This window comes from Lutra lutra, chromosome 6, assembly GCF_902655055.1.
Source record: "Lutra lutra chromosome 6, mLutLut1.2, whole genome shotgun sequence".
Taxonomy (NCBI): Eukaryota; Metazoa; Chordata; class Mammalia; order Carnivora; family Mustelidae; genus Lutra; species Lutra lutra.
The window spans coordinates 16649680-16663776 of NC_062283.1; the positions used below are offsets into that span (position 1 = coordinate 16649680).

Sequence of the window (14097 nt, forward strand, 5' to 3'; positions counted from 1 at the left end):
ACGAAAGAAGCTGGTAGGAAAACATTACACACTTTGATTTCATTTATATCAGATTTTTTAAATTGCAAACTCATCTATCATGGCAAAAATCAGTGATTGCAAGGAGGCAAGTAAGGGGGACAAAAAGGGCAGGAGGGAAGGATTTCGAAGGGGCAAGAACATCTTGGAGATGATGGATAGCTACATTATCTTGATTGTAGTGACTGTCCTTGGTATAGACATAGGTTAAAAACTCAAATGACATACTTTAAATGTGCACAATTTTATTCCAGTTGTCTCTATATAAAGCTATAAAGAATTACTTGTCTTATGACGCATTCTTCATAGACCTACATGGAAAAGTAGCAAATCAATGTCAGGTGATATGTGTTTCCTAGCTGGGAATAATACATCAAATGTATCACTGGGGGTGTACTGGTAGAGATCTGTAGGTCAGGAGAACAGCCCAACACTACTCAAATCATTCCACAGAACACTGCACACAATGCTCTGTCCTTGTGTGGGGTGGGGCCAGATGCGGCAAAGATGGAAAGACAGTTGACTTATCCATTATCTGGTCACATTAATAGCAATCAACATGGTTTAATAACTTTGAAAGTCACATACCTGGATTTGTCATTTAATTTAGGATCCTGAATTTTTACTGATGGTTCTTGTAAATCTGAGGAATCTTTTGAAGTGACTTCCAATCATGAAAATTCAAAACAAAAATGGTTAAGCTTCAAGTAAATATGTAAGTATACTACTCAAGTCTTAGGATAGATTTTTTTTTTCAAAGCTGACCTTGTAGGTCATCTGGTTTCCATTTTTCAGGTGAACTATCTGCTGTATTTCTTTGCTGTAGAAAAAAAAATATGGTGACTTTGAAGTCCCTCTTTTAAAGTTCTTTTAGAGTCACTTTACATATCCAAAGAAAAGCATTTCTAAATACGAAGATACTGGGTTTTTACTCATTAGACTGGATTCCTAAGGACTGTTGGCTATTTCAAAAAATTGATGTATCTGCCCTCAGGAGTTTTGTCAGTACCAAAAACACTATGTTACATTTCTGTGTAATATCCATGTAATCAAATATAAGAAAATGAGGACTGGTCTGAATACCTATATATGCCAAACAGTAGGTTAGGATTAAAAACAGGATGTAGAGTATCTAAGGGCTACAGTTTAAAGGAGCTATTACCTCCATTTTATAGATAAGAAGCCTCAGACTCAGTGGTATTAATTTTCCCAAGTTCCTATATCTAGTAAGTGAAAACCAGGTCTAACTGCAAACATTAAACTCCTTTCCCTATATCTTGGTCTCTAGATTCAAAGTAAAGGAAGGAGGCAGAGCCAGCCAAGTCACACATTCTAAAGACAGCCAAGCTGTGTCAAAGAAGAGAACACATAAATATGTCAGGCAAAAATGATCTAAAGGAGAGGACAGTCCAAAAAAGGGAGAAATGGTTGGTTAGGGGAAAAAAATAAATGACAAGCCAGGAGAAGTGGCTTCTACCTGTCTGCATCCTGGCAGACAGTTCAGAATCTTGTACCCAGCATCCTATACTCACGACAGGCTCAGACTGGTCATTTAAGGGGAGAGTTATTGGGCATTGGTCATCTTTGGCACTCATTAACTCTGCCAGCTTGGTGGATTCTTCTTTCTGGTCTATACACAGAGAACAGAGCATTAAAAGTGGTAACAGTAACCATACACCCTGGTGAACGCATTCTCTAATTGCTCTCCATGGGACCCCACACTGTAGGTACATCGCCATCTATTGGTAAGAGCCAGTAGTTACATTCTGCATTAAACTGAATCCAAAATTTATGGGGACTTTGAGAAATGGCTTTGAGATTAACTCCTAATAGATACAGGATCTGTGCAGGTCAGCTTTGTGGGTAGCCACAGCCATGACTCTTTTCTCCTTTGTCATTTCCATTTGACCCACAAGACAATATATTGGGTAGGGAAAAGGATTCAAGGTTGCTAGCAGCTTTGTTCTCTGTAGGTACAATGGTATACTAATTACTCTCCCACACCACAGGCTTGCAGTGACCTCTTCCAAGTAAGGTTGTGTCATTGTTTTCAAAAGGAATTCAGAGTAGGAAATTTTATTTCCCAATATACCTGTCTCTCGTTCAAGGGTGCTAGGAAAGTCAAGGTCTTCTTTCTCAAATTTACTAGAAAGTTCTGAGGAGCTTCTTGTCTGGTCAGGCAACATCTAAAATGCAAGCCAAAATCCACATGATCTTTAAAAGAGGAGTAAACTGAACATTTTTGTTAAGGAAAACTTAAGGCTCAGAACACAATATAAGTTAGAAAAGAAGTTAATCTTATTGCCAACTATAAATGATAAACCCAAATTTAGAAAGCCCCTCTCTATCTGGTTAATTTTAAACATAAAAAACCCTTCATCAGAGGCAATGGGGGTGTGGTGGGAGGGTCTGCTTCCTCATCTGGGAGAAGAAACTACTACTTCATGAATGAGCTCCTTTCTTACTTCTAGACTTGATAATTCTTTGTCCCTTTCTCTACAAGACTTGTTCTTGAATTCGTTCTCCCATAAAGCCAAGTTGGAGTTGGAGGTCCTCTCTCTTGGGGTCTCAGCCAGTCTAGCATCAGTGTTAGGCCAATTCATATGTAACATGATATAGGAAGTATTTTTTTTAATTAAGTGGTTGATTCTACTCTATTTCTCATTCCATCCATGAAATGGTCTTTTCATGTAGTGAGGATTTGGAAACTCTGCTACAGAGCACTTAATAGACTATAACATGTTTTCATGTACAACTCAGTGCCAAAAGGAAATGGGCCCTAGGCTTCTTCCCTCAGTTCTCTGATCTCTTAATTCAACCTCCTAATGGCCACTACCACAGTATCTTAGGTTTTTTTTTTTTTTTAATCACAAATATCTTTGCTCTGCCTGCCATCTGTGATAAAGGCATTGTGCGTTTTTTAAGGGTTTGATTTTTTTTTTTTTTTTTTAGATTTTATTTATCATAGAAAGATCCCACACAAGCACAGTAAATTAGGTCAGGCAGAGGGAGAAGCAGACTCCCTGCGGAGGGACTCGATCCCAGAACCCTGAAATCACCCTGAGCCAAAGGGAGAAGCTTAACCATCTGAGCCACCCAGGTGTTCCCCAGGCATTGTGCTCTTGCATGGAAATAGGATACATTATAATGAGTGATATGGAGGCCCTAGCATTCTTGAAGAGTAGCGGACCATTTCACCTGAAGACCAGGAGACCAAACTTTAGAAAAACTCCTTAAGAGATGTTATTTATAGTGATTCCCTTCAGTTCTCAAGGATTAGAGGAAGAGAAGGAAATGCTAAGAAGCCCACAGCAAGTACCCTCAAAACTTCAGGAAGAATGTGGCGAGGTAGGCATGTTATCCTAGAAAATTTTCAACGGTTCACAATAAATGGTTTAAAGCATTTTGAGGTAAAGAGAGAACTTGTGTCAGACCTAAGGCAATGATCTATGGAAAGAACTGGGATTAGAGGGGTGCCTGGGTGGCTCAGTGGGTTAAAGCCTCTAAGGCTCAGGTCATGATTCCAGGGTCCTGGGATCGAGCCCCACATTGGGCTCTCTGCTCAGCGGGGAGCCTGCTTCCTCCTCTCTCTCTGCCTGCCTCTCTGCCTACTTGTGATCTCTATCTGTCAAATAAATAAATAAAATATTTAAAAAAAAAAAAAAAAAGAAGAACTGGGATTAGAACCCAGACTCTCAACTCTCATTACATGATATTCCAAAGATTAAGCTATCTGCTTGAGCAAATGTTCACATCAAAACCCAACAAGCAAGGTAGAAACAGGAAAAAAACACGCGAAAACATTTTCAAATAATCAAGAACTAAATCTGCCACCTGTCTGTCTTCTCCTAAAGCTTCAATGGAAGCTTGTGATATGTTGAATTGCGAATCAAAGTGGACCTCTATTTTCATCACTTCTTTGTTGTCAATATTAATAGGTTTCTTCAGGCAAATAATGAGGATCTTCCTATTTTCAGTTTCTAACAACAGAAAAGAACAAAGTATGCACATGCATATCAACATAATAAAAAAATTAAATTCTATAACTTCACTGGGATATTTGTCAATTGTTCAGATTTTCTGCAGTAAGATGAAAACTAGTATTAAATGAAGTTACTCTGAAATTATTTTTGTTAGATTCACCTTTGTGTGTGTGTTTATACATACAAATATACACAATAGGACTGTGTTTGATCTTCAAAGATAGGAAGTAACTTACCTTAACAGCAGAACTTTGGAATCAAAACCTTGGAAATGGTTTTGACCTCTATAGAATTCAATCTGATTTGTAAGGAGCATTTTTTTTTTTAATACAAAGCATTCACCTATAGCAGGTACTTTACCCCCCAATATATTAAACACAACATTCATTCTCATTCTCTCCGAGTCCATCACTTCTGAAAATTCAAAATAAAAATCACTATTCCCCATACACAAAAATGGAATCATCCTCCTTCATTTCAACAGACTCTACTTAAGGAGGAGGCTCCTGTGTGCCCAGAGGGACCAGTGTCTCCGACAACAACAGTTTCCTTGAGGGCCTCTTACCAGGACACCTGCTCTCTACCGACAAATAGTAATTGGTTTCAGGAAACAGTTTTTTTTTTTTTTTAAGATTTTATTTTTTTTTGACAGAGATCACAAGTAGGCAGAGTGGCAGGCAGAGAGAGAGGAGGAAGCAGGCTCCCCGCTGAGCAGAGAGCCCAATGCGGGGCTCGATCCCAGGACCCTGGGACCATGACCGGAGCCAAAGGCAGAGGCTTTAACCCAATGAGCCACCCAGGCACCCCTCAGGAAACCGTTTTGACCAAAATTCATGGAGTTCAACAATGAGCCATAGTAACTACAAGGTGAATCCCAAGCTGCAGGAAAGAAAAGCATAAACTGCCGGAAAGAACAGGCAAAACGAAGGGTCACGCATTGAGGAGAATGAAGAGAAGAAGAATGAGACACATGGGTCTGGACCTGTGGACCCCACACACCAGAAACATGGCTAGTGCAAACTGATGTGCCAGAAGCATAAAACATATCACCAGTTTGTGATGACTTCACACACAAAAAAGAGCAGGCAGAAGATCTCACTTGTTAAAGTGATTATGTGTTAAAATGTTAATATTTAGGATATACCGGGTGCAATTTTTTTTGAAATATAGTATTTTGAAATCAATCTACTTTTGGACTTTTTAATAGGTTACTATAAGATTTTAAATATGTCTGACTCAATGGCACCACACACCCCGCCCCTGCGTTCTCCCCAGGACCTGCTCACTCCAAGAGGCCTGTGGCTGAGCGCATCCAGGGACATAACACAAGCCCGGCAGTGTGCAAGCAGCTGCTACAGGAGCCACCACCACCCTAAAGTGACTCCTGCTCTAGGTAGAGGAAAAGATGACCACATATACCAGGCTCACGGTGGGCCCGAGCCATGGGGACAGGAGAGACAGGCATCTAGTCTGACAGCAAGTCCTCTCCAACCAATGAAATCTTCTCAAAATACAACACAGGGAAAGAGCCTTGCAATTTGGTACTATATCATTTCCCAGACCCCTGGTCTGACTCAATTTAAGCCCAAGGCAGCCCCAGATGGACCCACTAAAAACCCAGGGACTAAACCCTGCCACAACAGGCAGAGCCACTGCAGACAACTGGACTGAACGCGAATGTGGCTTAGCCACAATAGGACACATGCAACAAATAAGGGGGATGTTCATGAAGTGTCAGGTTCTAGTCAACAGGGGACATTGCACTGCAGGGCAGTATGGGACCTCTTCTTCATAAGGCCCCTACTTCCAAAAGCAGGAGGCATAGCAGACTCTCAAAACACATAGAAAGAGACACGGACAAAATGAGACAGGAATAGGTCTCATATGAAAGAACAAGATTATAGCAAGAGCTAAATGAAATAGATAATATTCCTCATAGAATATTTAAAGTAATGGCCAGAAAGATACTCCCTGGTTTTGAGAAAAGAGTGGGAGACCTCAGTGAGACCATCAACAAAGAGACAAAACAAAGAATCAGAGATGAAGACCTCAGTAACTGAAATTAAAAATACACTAGATGGAATAAATAGACTAAAAGGAGAATAGGTCAATGACCTGGAGAACAGAGTAACGGAAAGCAATCAAGTAGAATAGGAGAAAAATAAAGTGAAAATAGACTAAGGAAACACAGCAATAGTATCAAGTGTAACATTCACATTATAAGAATCCCAGAAGGAGAAGAGAAAAGAGGACAGAAAACCTATATGAAGAATAGCTGAAAATTTCCCTCATCTGGGGAAGGAAACATACCCAGATCCATGAGGCATAGAGTCACCAACAAAAATCAACCCAGTGAGGGGAGGAGTCAAGATGGCGGAGAAGTAGCAGGCTGAGACTACTTCAGGTAGCGGGAGATCAGCTAGATAGCTTATCTAAAGATTACAAACACCTACAAATCCAACGGGAGATTGAAGAAGAACAGCAACCCTAGAAACAGAAAATCAACCACTGTCTGAAAGGTAGGACTGGCGGAGAAGTGAATCCAAAGCGACGGGAAGATAGACCGCGGGGGGAGGGGCCGGCTCCCGGCGAGCGGCGGAGCAACGGAGCACAAAATCAGGACTTTTAAAATCTGTTCCATTGAGGGACATCGATCCGGAGGCTTAACCGGGGTGAAGCCCATGCGGGGTCAGCGCGGCCTCAGGTCCCACAGGGTCACAGAAGGATCGGGGGTGTCTGAGTGTCGCAGAGCTTACAGGTATTAGAACAGGGAAGCCGGCTACAGAGACAGAGCCCAGGAGTGACTCTAAGCTCGGGGTTACCTTGAACCGGTCGCAGGCTCGGTCAGCTCGGAGGGCAGCCGGAGGCCAGGGAGACAGGAGTCATTGGGCGCTGTTCTCTGAGGGCGCACTGAGGAGTGGGGCCCCGGGCTCTCGGCTCCTCCGGGCCGGAGAACGGGAGGCCGCCATCTTCATTCCCGTCCTCCGGAACTCTACGGAAAGCGCTCAGGGAACAAAAGCTCCCGAAAGCGAACCCGAGCGGATTACTCAGCGCGGCCCCGGGTAAGGGCGGTGCAACTCCGCCTGGGGCAAAGACGCTTGAGAATCACTACAACAGGCCCCTCCCCCAGAAGATCAACGGGAAACCCAGCCAGGACCAAGTTCACCTACCCAGGAGTGCAGTTTCAATACCAAGGAGAGCGGCGGAATTCCAGAGGAGAAGAAAGCAAAGCACAGAACTCATGGCTTTCTCCCCATGATTCTTTAGCCTTACAGTTAATTTTTTTTTCTTTTTCAATTTTTTCTTCTTCTTCTGCTGAATTTTTTTTAACTTTTACCCTTTTCTTTTTTAACATTTTTTAACTAGTTTATCCAATATATATATATATTTTTTTTCATTTTTATATTTTTTCTTTATTGGTTTTCTTTTTTTAATTGTTTTTTTTTTTTTTTTTCCTTTCTGAACCTCTTTTTATCCCCTTTCTCCCCCTCACAATTTGGGATCTCTTCTGATTTGGCTAAAGCATATTTTCCTGGGGTTGTTGCCACCCTTTTAGTATTTTACTTGCTCCTTCATATACTCTTATCTGGACAAAATGACAAGGCAGATAAATTCACCACAAAAAAAAGAACAAGAGGCAGTACCAAAAGCTACGGACCTAATCAATACAGACATTGGTAATATGTCAGATCCAGAGTTCAGAAAGACGATTCTCAAGGTTCTAGCTGGGCTCGAAAAAGACATGGAAGATATTAGAGAAACCCTCTCGGGAGATATAAAAGCCCTCTCTGGAGAAATAAAGGAACTAAAATCTAACCAAGTTGAAATAAAAAAAGCTATTAATGAGGTGCAATCAAAAATAGAGGCTCTCACTGCTAGGATAAATGAGGCAGAAGAAAGAATTAGCGATATAGAAGACCAAATGACAGAGAATAAAGAAGCTGAGCAAAAGAGGGACAAACAGCTACTGGACCATGACAGGAGAATTTGAGAGATAAGTGACACCATAAAATGAAACAAAATTAGAATAATTGGGATTCCAGAAGAAGAGGAAACAGAGGGGAGCAGAAGGTATATTGGAGAGAATTATTGGAGAGAATTTCCCCAATACGGCAAAGGGAACAAGCATCAAAATCCAGGAGGTTCAGAGAACCCCCCTCAAAATCAATAAGAATAGGTCCACACCCCGTCACCTAATAGTAAAATTTACAAGTCTTAGTGACAAAGAGAAAGTGCTGAAAACAGCCCGGGAAAAGAAGTCTATAACATACAATGGTAAAAATATTAGATTGGCAGCAGACTTATCCACAGAGACCTGGCAGGCCAGAAAGAGCTGGCATGATATATTCAGAGCACTCAACAAGAAAAACATGCAGCCAAGAATACTATACCCAGCTAGGCTATCATTGAAAATAGAAGGAGAGATTAAAATCTTCCAGGACAAACAAAAACTGAAAGAGTTTGCAAACACCAAACAAGCTCTACAGGAAATATTGAAAGGGGTCCTCTAAGCAAAGAGAGACCCTAAAAGTAGTAGATCAGAAAGGAACAGAAACAATATACAATAACAGTCACCTTACAGGCAATACAATGGCACTAAATTCATATCTCTCAATAGTTACCCTAATGTTAATGGGCTAAATGCCCCAAAAGACACAGGGTATCAGAATGGATAAAAAAACAAAACCCATCTATATGTTGCCTACAAGAAACTCACTTTAAACCCGAAGACATCTCCAGATTTAAAGTGAGGGGGTGGAAAAGAATTTACCATGCTAATGGACATCAGAAGAAAGCAGGAGTGGCAATCCTTATATCAGATCAATTAGATTTTAAGCCAAAGACTATAATAAGATGAGGAAGGACACTATATCATACTCAAAGGATCTGTCCAACAAGAAGATCTAACAATTTTAAATATCTATGCCCCTAACGTGGGAGCAGCCCACTATATAAACCAATTAACAACAAAATCAAAGAAACACATCGACAATAATACAATAATAGTAGGGGACTTTAACACTCCCCTCACTGAAATGGACAGATCATCCAAGCAAAAGATCAACAAGGAAATCAAGGCCTTAAAGGACACACTGGACCAGATGGACATCACAGATATATTCAGAACATTTCATCCCAAAGCAACAGAATACACATTCTTCTCTAGTTCACATGGAACATTCTCCAGAATAGATCACATCCTCGGTCCTAAATCAGGTCTCAACCGGTATCAAAAGATTGGGATCATTCCCTGAATATTTTCAGACCACAATGCTCTGAAGCTAGAACTCAATCATAAGAGGAAATTTGGAAAGAACCCAAATACATGGAGACTAAACAGCATCCTTCTAAAGAATGAATGGGTCAACCAGGAAATTAAAGAGGAATTGAAAAAATTCATGGAAACAAATGACAATGAAAACACAACGGTTCAAAATCTGTGGGACACAACAAAGGCAGTCCTGAGAGGAAAATATATAGCGGTACAAGCCTTTCTCAAGAAACAAGAAAGGTCTCAGGTACACAACCTAACCCTACACCTAAAAGAGCTGGAGAAAGAACAAGAAAGAAACCCTAAACCCAGCAGGAGAAGAGAAATCATAAAGATCAGAGCAGAAATCAATGAAATAGAAACCAAAAAAACAATAGAGCAAATCAACAAAACTAGGAGCTGGTTCTTTGAAAGAATTAATAAGATTGATAAACCCCTGGCCAGACTTATCAAAAAGAAAAGAGAAAGGACCCAAATAAAATCATGAATGAAAGAGGAGAGATCACAACGAACACCAAAGAAATACAGACAATTATAAGAACATACTATGAGCAACTCTACGCCAACAGATTTGACAATCTGGAAGAAATGGATGCATTCCTAGAGACATATAAACTACCACAACTGAACCAGGAAGAAATAGAAAGCCTGAACAGACCCATAACCAGTAAGGAGATTGAAACAGTCATCAAAAATCTCCAAACAAAAGCCCAGGGCCAGACGGCTTCCTGGGGGAATTCTACCAAACATTTAAAGAAGAACTAATTCCTATTCTCCTGAAACTGTTCCAAAAAATAGAAATGGAAGGACAACTTCCAAACTCATTTTATGAGGCCAGCATCACCTTGATCCCAAAACCAGACAAGGATCCCATCAAAAAAGAGAACTACAGACCAATATCCTTGATGAACACAGATGCAAAAATTCTCGCCACAATACTAGCCAATAGGATTCAACAGTACATTAAAAGGATTATTCACCACGACCAAGTGGGATTTATTCCAGGGCTGCAAGGTTGGTTCAACATCCGCAAATCAATGTGATACAACACATTAATAAAAGAAAGAACAAGAACCATATGATACTCTCCATAGATGCAGAAAAAGCATTGGACAAAGTACAGCATCCCTTCCTGATCAAAACTCTTCAAAGTGTAGGGATAGAGGGCACATACCTCAATATTATCAAAGCCATCTATGAAAAACCCACCGCAAATATCATTCTCAATGGAGAAAAACTGAAAGCCTTTCCGCTAAGGTCTGGAACACGGCAGGGATGTCCGTTATCACCACTGCTATTCAACATAGTACTAGAAGTCCTAGCCTCAGCAATCAGACAACAAAAGGAAATTAAAGGCATCCAAATCGGCAAAGAAGAAGTCAAACTATCACTCTTTGCAGATGATATGATACTATATGTGGAAAACCCAAAAGACTCCACTCCAAAACTGCTAGAACTTGTACAGGAATTCAGTAAAGTGTCAGGATATAAAATCAATGCACAGAAATCAGTTGCATTTCTCTACACCAACAACAAGACAGAAGAAAGAGAAATTAAGGAGTCCATCCCATTTACAATTGCACCCAAAACTATAAGATACCTAGGAATAAACCTAACCAAAGAGATTAAGAATCTATACACAGAAAACTATAAAGTACTCATGAAAGAAATTGAGGAAGACACAAAGAAATGGAAAAATGTTCCATGCTCCTGGATTGGAAGAATAAATATTGTGAAAATGTCTATGCTACCTAAAGCAATCTACACATTTAATGCAATTCCGTTCAAAGTACCATCTTTTTTTTTTTTTTTCAAAGAAATGGAACAAATAATCCTAAAATTTATATGGAACCAGAAAAGACCTCGAATAGCCAAAGCAATATTGAAAAAGAAAGCCAAAGTTGGTGGCATCACAATTCCAGACTTCAAGCTCTATTACAAAGCTGTCATCATCAAGACAGCATGGTACTGGCACAAAAACAGACACATAGATCAATGCAACAGAATAGAGAGCCCAAAAATAGACCCTCAACTCTATGGTCAACTCATCTTCGACAAAGCAGGAAAGAATGTCCAATGGAAAAAAGACAGCCTCTTCAATAAATGGTGTTGGGAAAATTGGACAGCCACATGCAGAAAAATGAAATTGGATCATTTCCTTACACCACACACGAAAATAGACTCAAAATGGATGAACGATCTCAATGTGAGAAAGGAATCCATCAAAATCCTTGATGAGAACACAGGCAGCAACCTCTTCGACGTCAGCCGCAGCAACATCTTCCTAGGAGCATCGCCAAAGGCAAGGGAAGCAAGGGCAAAAATGAACTATTGGGATTTTATCAAGATCAAAAGCTTTTGCACAGCAAAGGAAACAGTGAACAAAACCAAAAGACAACTGACAGGATGGGAGAAGATATTTGCAAATGACATATCAGATAAAGGGCTAGTGTCCAAAATCTATAAAGAACTTAGCAAACTCAACACCCAAAGAACAAATAATCCAATCAAGAAATGGGCAGAGGACATGAACAGACATTTCTGCAAAGAAGACATCCAGATGGCCAACAGACACATGAAAAAGTGCTCCATATCACTCGGCATCAGGGAAATACAAGTCAAAACCACCATGAGATACCACCTCACACCAGACAGAATGGCTAAAATTAACAAGTCAGGAAATGACAGATGCTGGCGAGGATGCGGAGAAAGGGGAACCCTCCTACACTGTTGGTGGGAATGCAAGCTGGTGCAACCACTCTGGAAAACAGCATGGAGGTTCCTCAAAATGTTGAAAATAGAATTACCCTATGACCCAGCAATTGCACTGCTGGGTATTTATCCTAAAGATACAAATGTAGTGATCCGAAGGGGCACGTGCACCTGAATGTTTATAGCAGCAATGTCTACAATAGCCAAACTATGGAAAGAACCTAGATGTCCATCAACAGACGAATGGATAAAGAAGATGTGGTATATATACACCATGGAATACTATGCAGCCATCAAAAGAAATGAAATCTTGCCATTTGCGACGACGTGGATGGAACTAGAGGGTATCCTGCTTAGCGAAATAAGTCAATCGGAGAAAGACAACTATCATATGATCTCCCTGATATGAGGGAGAGGAGATGCAACATGGGGGGTTAAAGGGGTAGGAGAAGAGTAAATGAAACAAGATGGGATTGGGAGGGAGACAAACCATAAGTGACTCTTAATCTCACAAAACAAACTGAGGGTTGATGGGGGGAGAGGGGGTGGGATTATGGACATTGGGGAGGGTATGGGCTATGGTGAGTGCTGTGAAGTGTGTAAACCTGGCGATTCACAGACCTGTACCCCTGGGGATAAAAATATATTATATGTTTATAAAAAATAAAAAAAATCAACCCAGTGAGGTCCACAACAGGATATACAGTTAAAATGGCAAGAAGTAGTATAGAATTTTAAAAGCAGCAAGAGAAGACAGTTACAAACAAAGGAAACCCCATAAGACTATCAGCTGATTTTTCAGAGAAACTTTGAATATATCATTAACTCCCTCTGGCTCCCTCAAAGTGCTAAAAGAAAAATCCTGGGTCACCTGGGTGGCTCAGTCATTAAGCATTAAGTGACTGCCTTCAGCTCAGAGCATGATCCCAGGGTCCTGGGATCGAAACCTGCATCGGGCTCCCTGATCAGCAGAAAGCCTGCCTCTCCTCGCTCACTTCCCCTGCTTGTGTTCCCTCTCTCGCTGTGCTTCTGTCAAATAAATAAAATCTTTAAAAAAGAAAGAAAGACGATCAAAAAAAGAAGAAAAATCTTGCAACCAGGAACACTCTATCCAGCAAGCCTATCATTTAGAATAGAAGGAGAGGTAAAAAACTTCTCAGAAACAAAAGTTAAAGGAATTCATGACAACTAAACCTGTCTTACAAGAAATGTTAAGGACATTGAGTGGAAACGAAAGGCACTAAGAGTAAAGGAAGTGTGGGAGGCCACAATAGGGCTTAGTCGAGAACCAAACCAGGCCCTGACTTGTGCCTCCTTTAAGGGCCGAATAGCCAAACAAAAGGCTTAGGTCGATAAAGTCAAGTAGCACTGAGAAAGGGTCTGTGCTATGTGTTGTACGCTCGCCTACGTGACTTCCCACACATTTGCTAGTCAGATAGAGACGATTTGGCCAGGGTCAGAAATTCTTGGCTGGTCCTTGCTGTCCTTGCACGGGCTATAGACTACACCACTGTAAGACTGTGCTGTGCTTACACAAACTATGTCTTGGGTGGCCTTGAAGTCAGTACCTCTGGCGCTAGAGGATCTGCTATTGGTGCTTGGGAAATAGATAATGGGAAAGCTTGAAGGATTTTCTGTGCATGTTGCAAACTCTTTAGTAATCAGCTAAAAATAGATACTTTTCTTATAATTGCTTCTGTTAGTTATATAATGCCTCACAGCCTTGAATAAAATTGGACATCCTCCTTGGTGCTCCTCCTGCCCCCATCTCTTTCTCTCTTAATTTCTTTTCAGCATCCTCTTACCCTCTCGACCCTGGTCAATTTGTCATGCCGGCCGCGACAAGCAAGAAATATAAAAGCAGTAAAACTTGGTTCATCTATAAAAATCAGTCAAGGGGTTCATAAAATAAGAGGATGTTAGTAGGACACCATCTACCTAAAACACGGGGGTGGGGGCAGGTAGAGGAGTAAAGAATGGATTCAAACTTAAGCAACCATTGCCCAAGTATAGATTATTATATGTATAAGAGGTTATAAACTCAATGGTAACCACAAATCGAAAACCAGTAACAGATTTACAAAGAATAAAGAGAAAGGAATCCAAGCATAG

At 40.7% G+C, this 14097-nt stretch overlaps 1 protein-coding gene across 1 annotated transcript in view; it reads right to left on the bottom strand.

Annotated features, from left to right (window-relative positions):
• The window catches only part of SYCP2L (synaptonemal complex protein 2 like), a 105292-nt gene that overhangs the window by 58569 nt on the left and 32626 nt on the right, over positions 1 to 14097 (bottom strand). The window contains exons 17-20 of the mRNA XM_047731957.1: positions 3853 to 3998; positions 2111 to 2204; positions 1496 to 1648; positions 607 to 682 (exon numbers count right to left, since the gene is read on the bottom strand). Of these exons, the coding sequence (XP_047587913.1) occupies positions 607 to 682; positions 1496 to 1648; positions 2111 to 2204; positions 3853 to 3998 (469 nt within the window). The remainder of the gene's footprint in view (positions 1 to 606; positions 683 to 1495; positions 1649 to 2110; positions 2205 to 3852; positions 3999 to 14097) is intronic.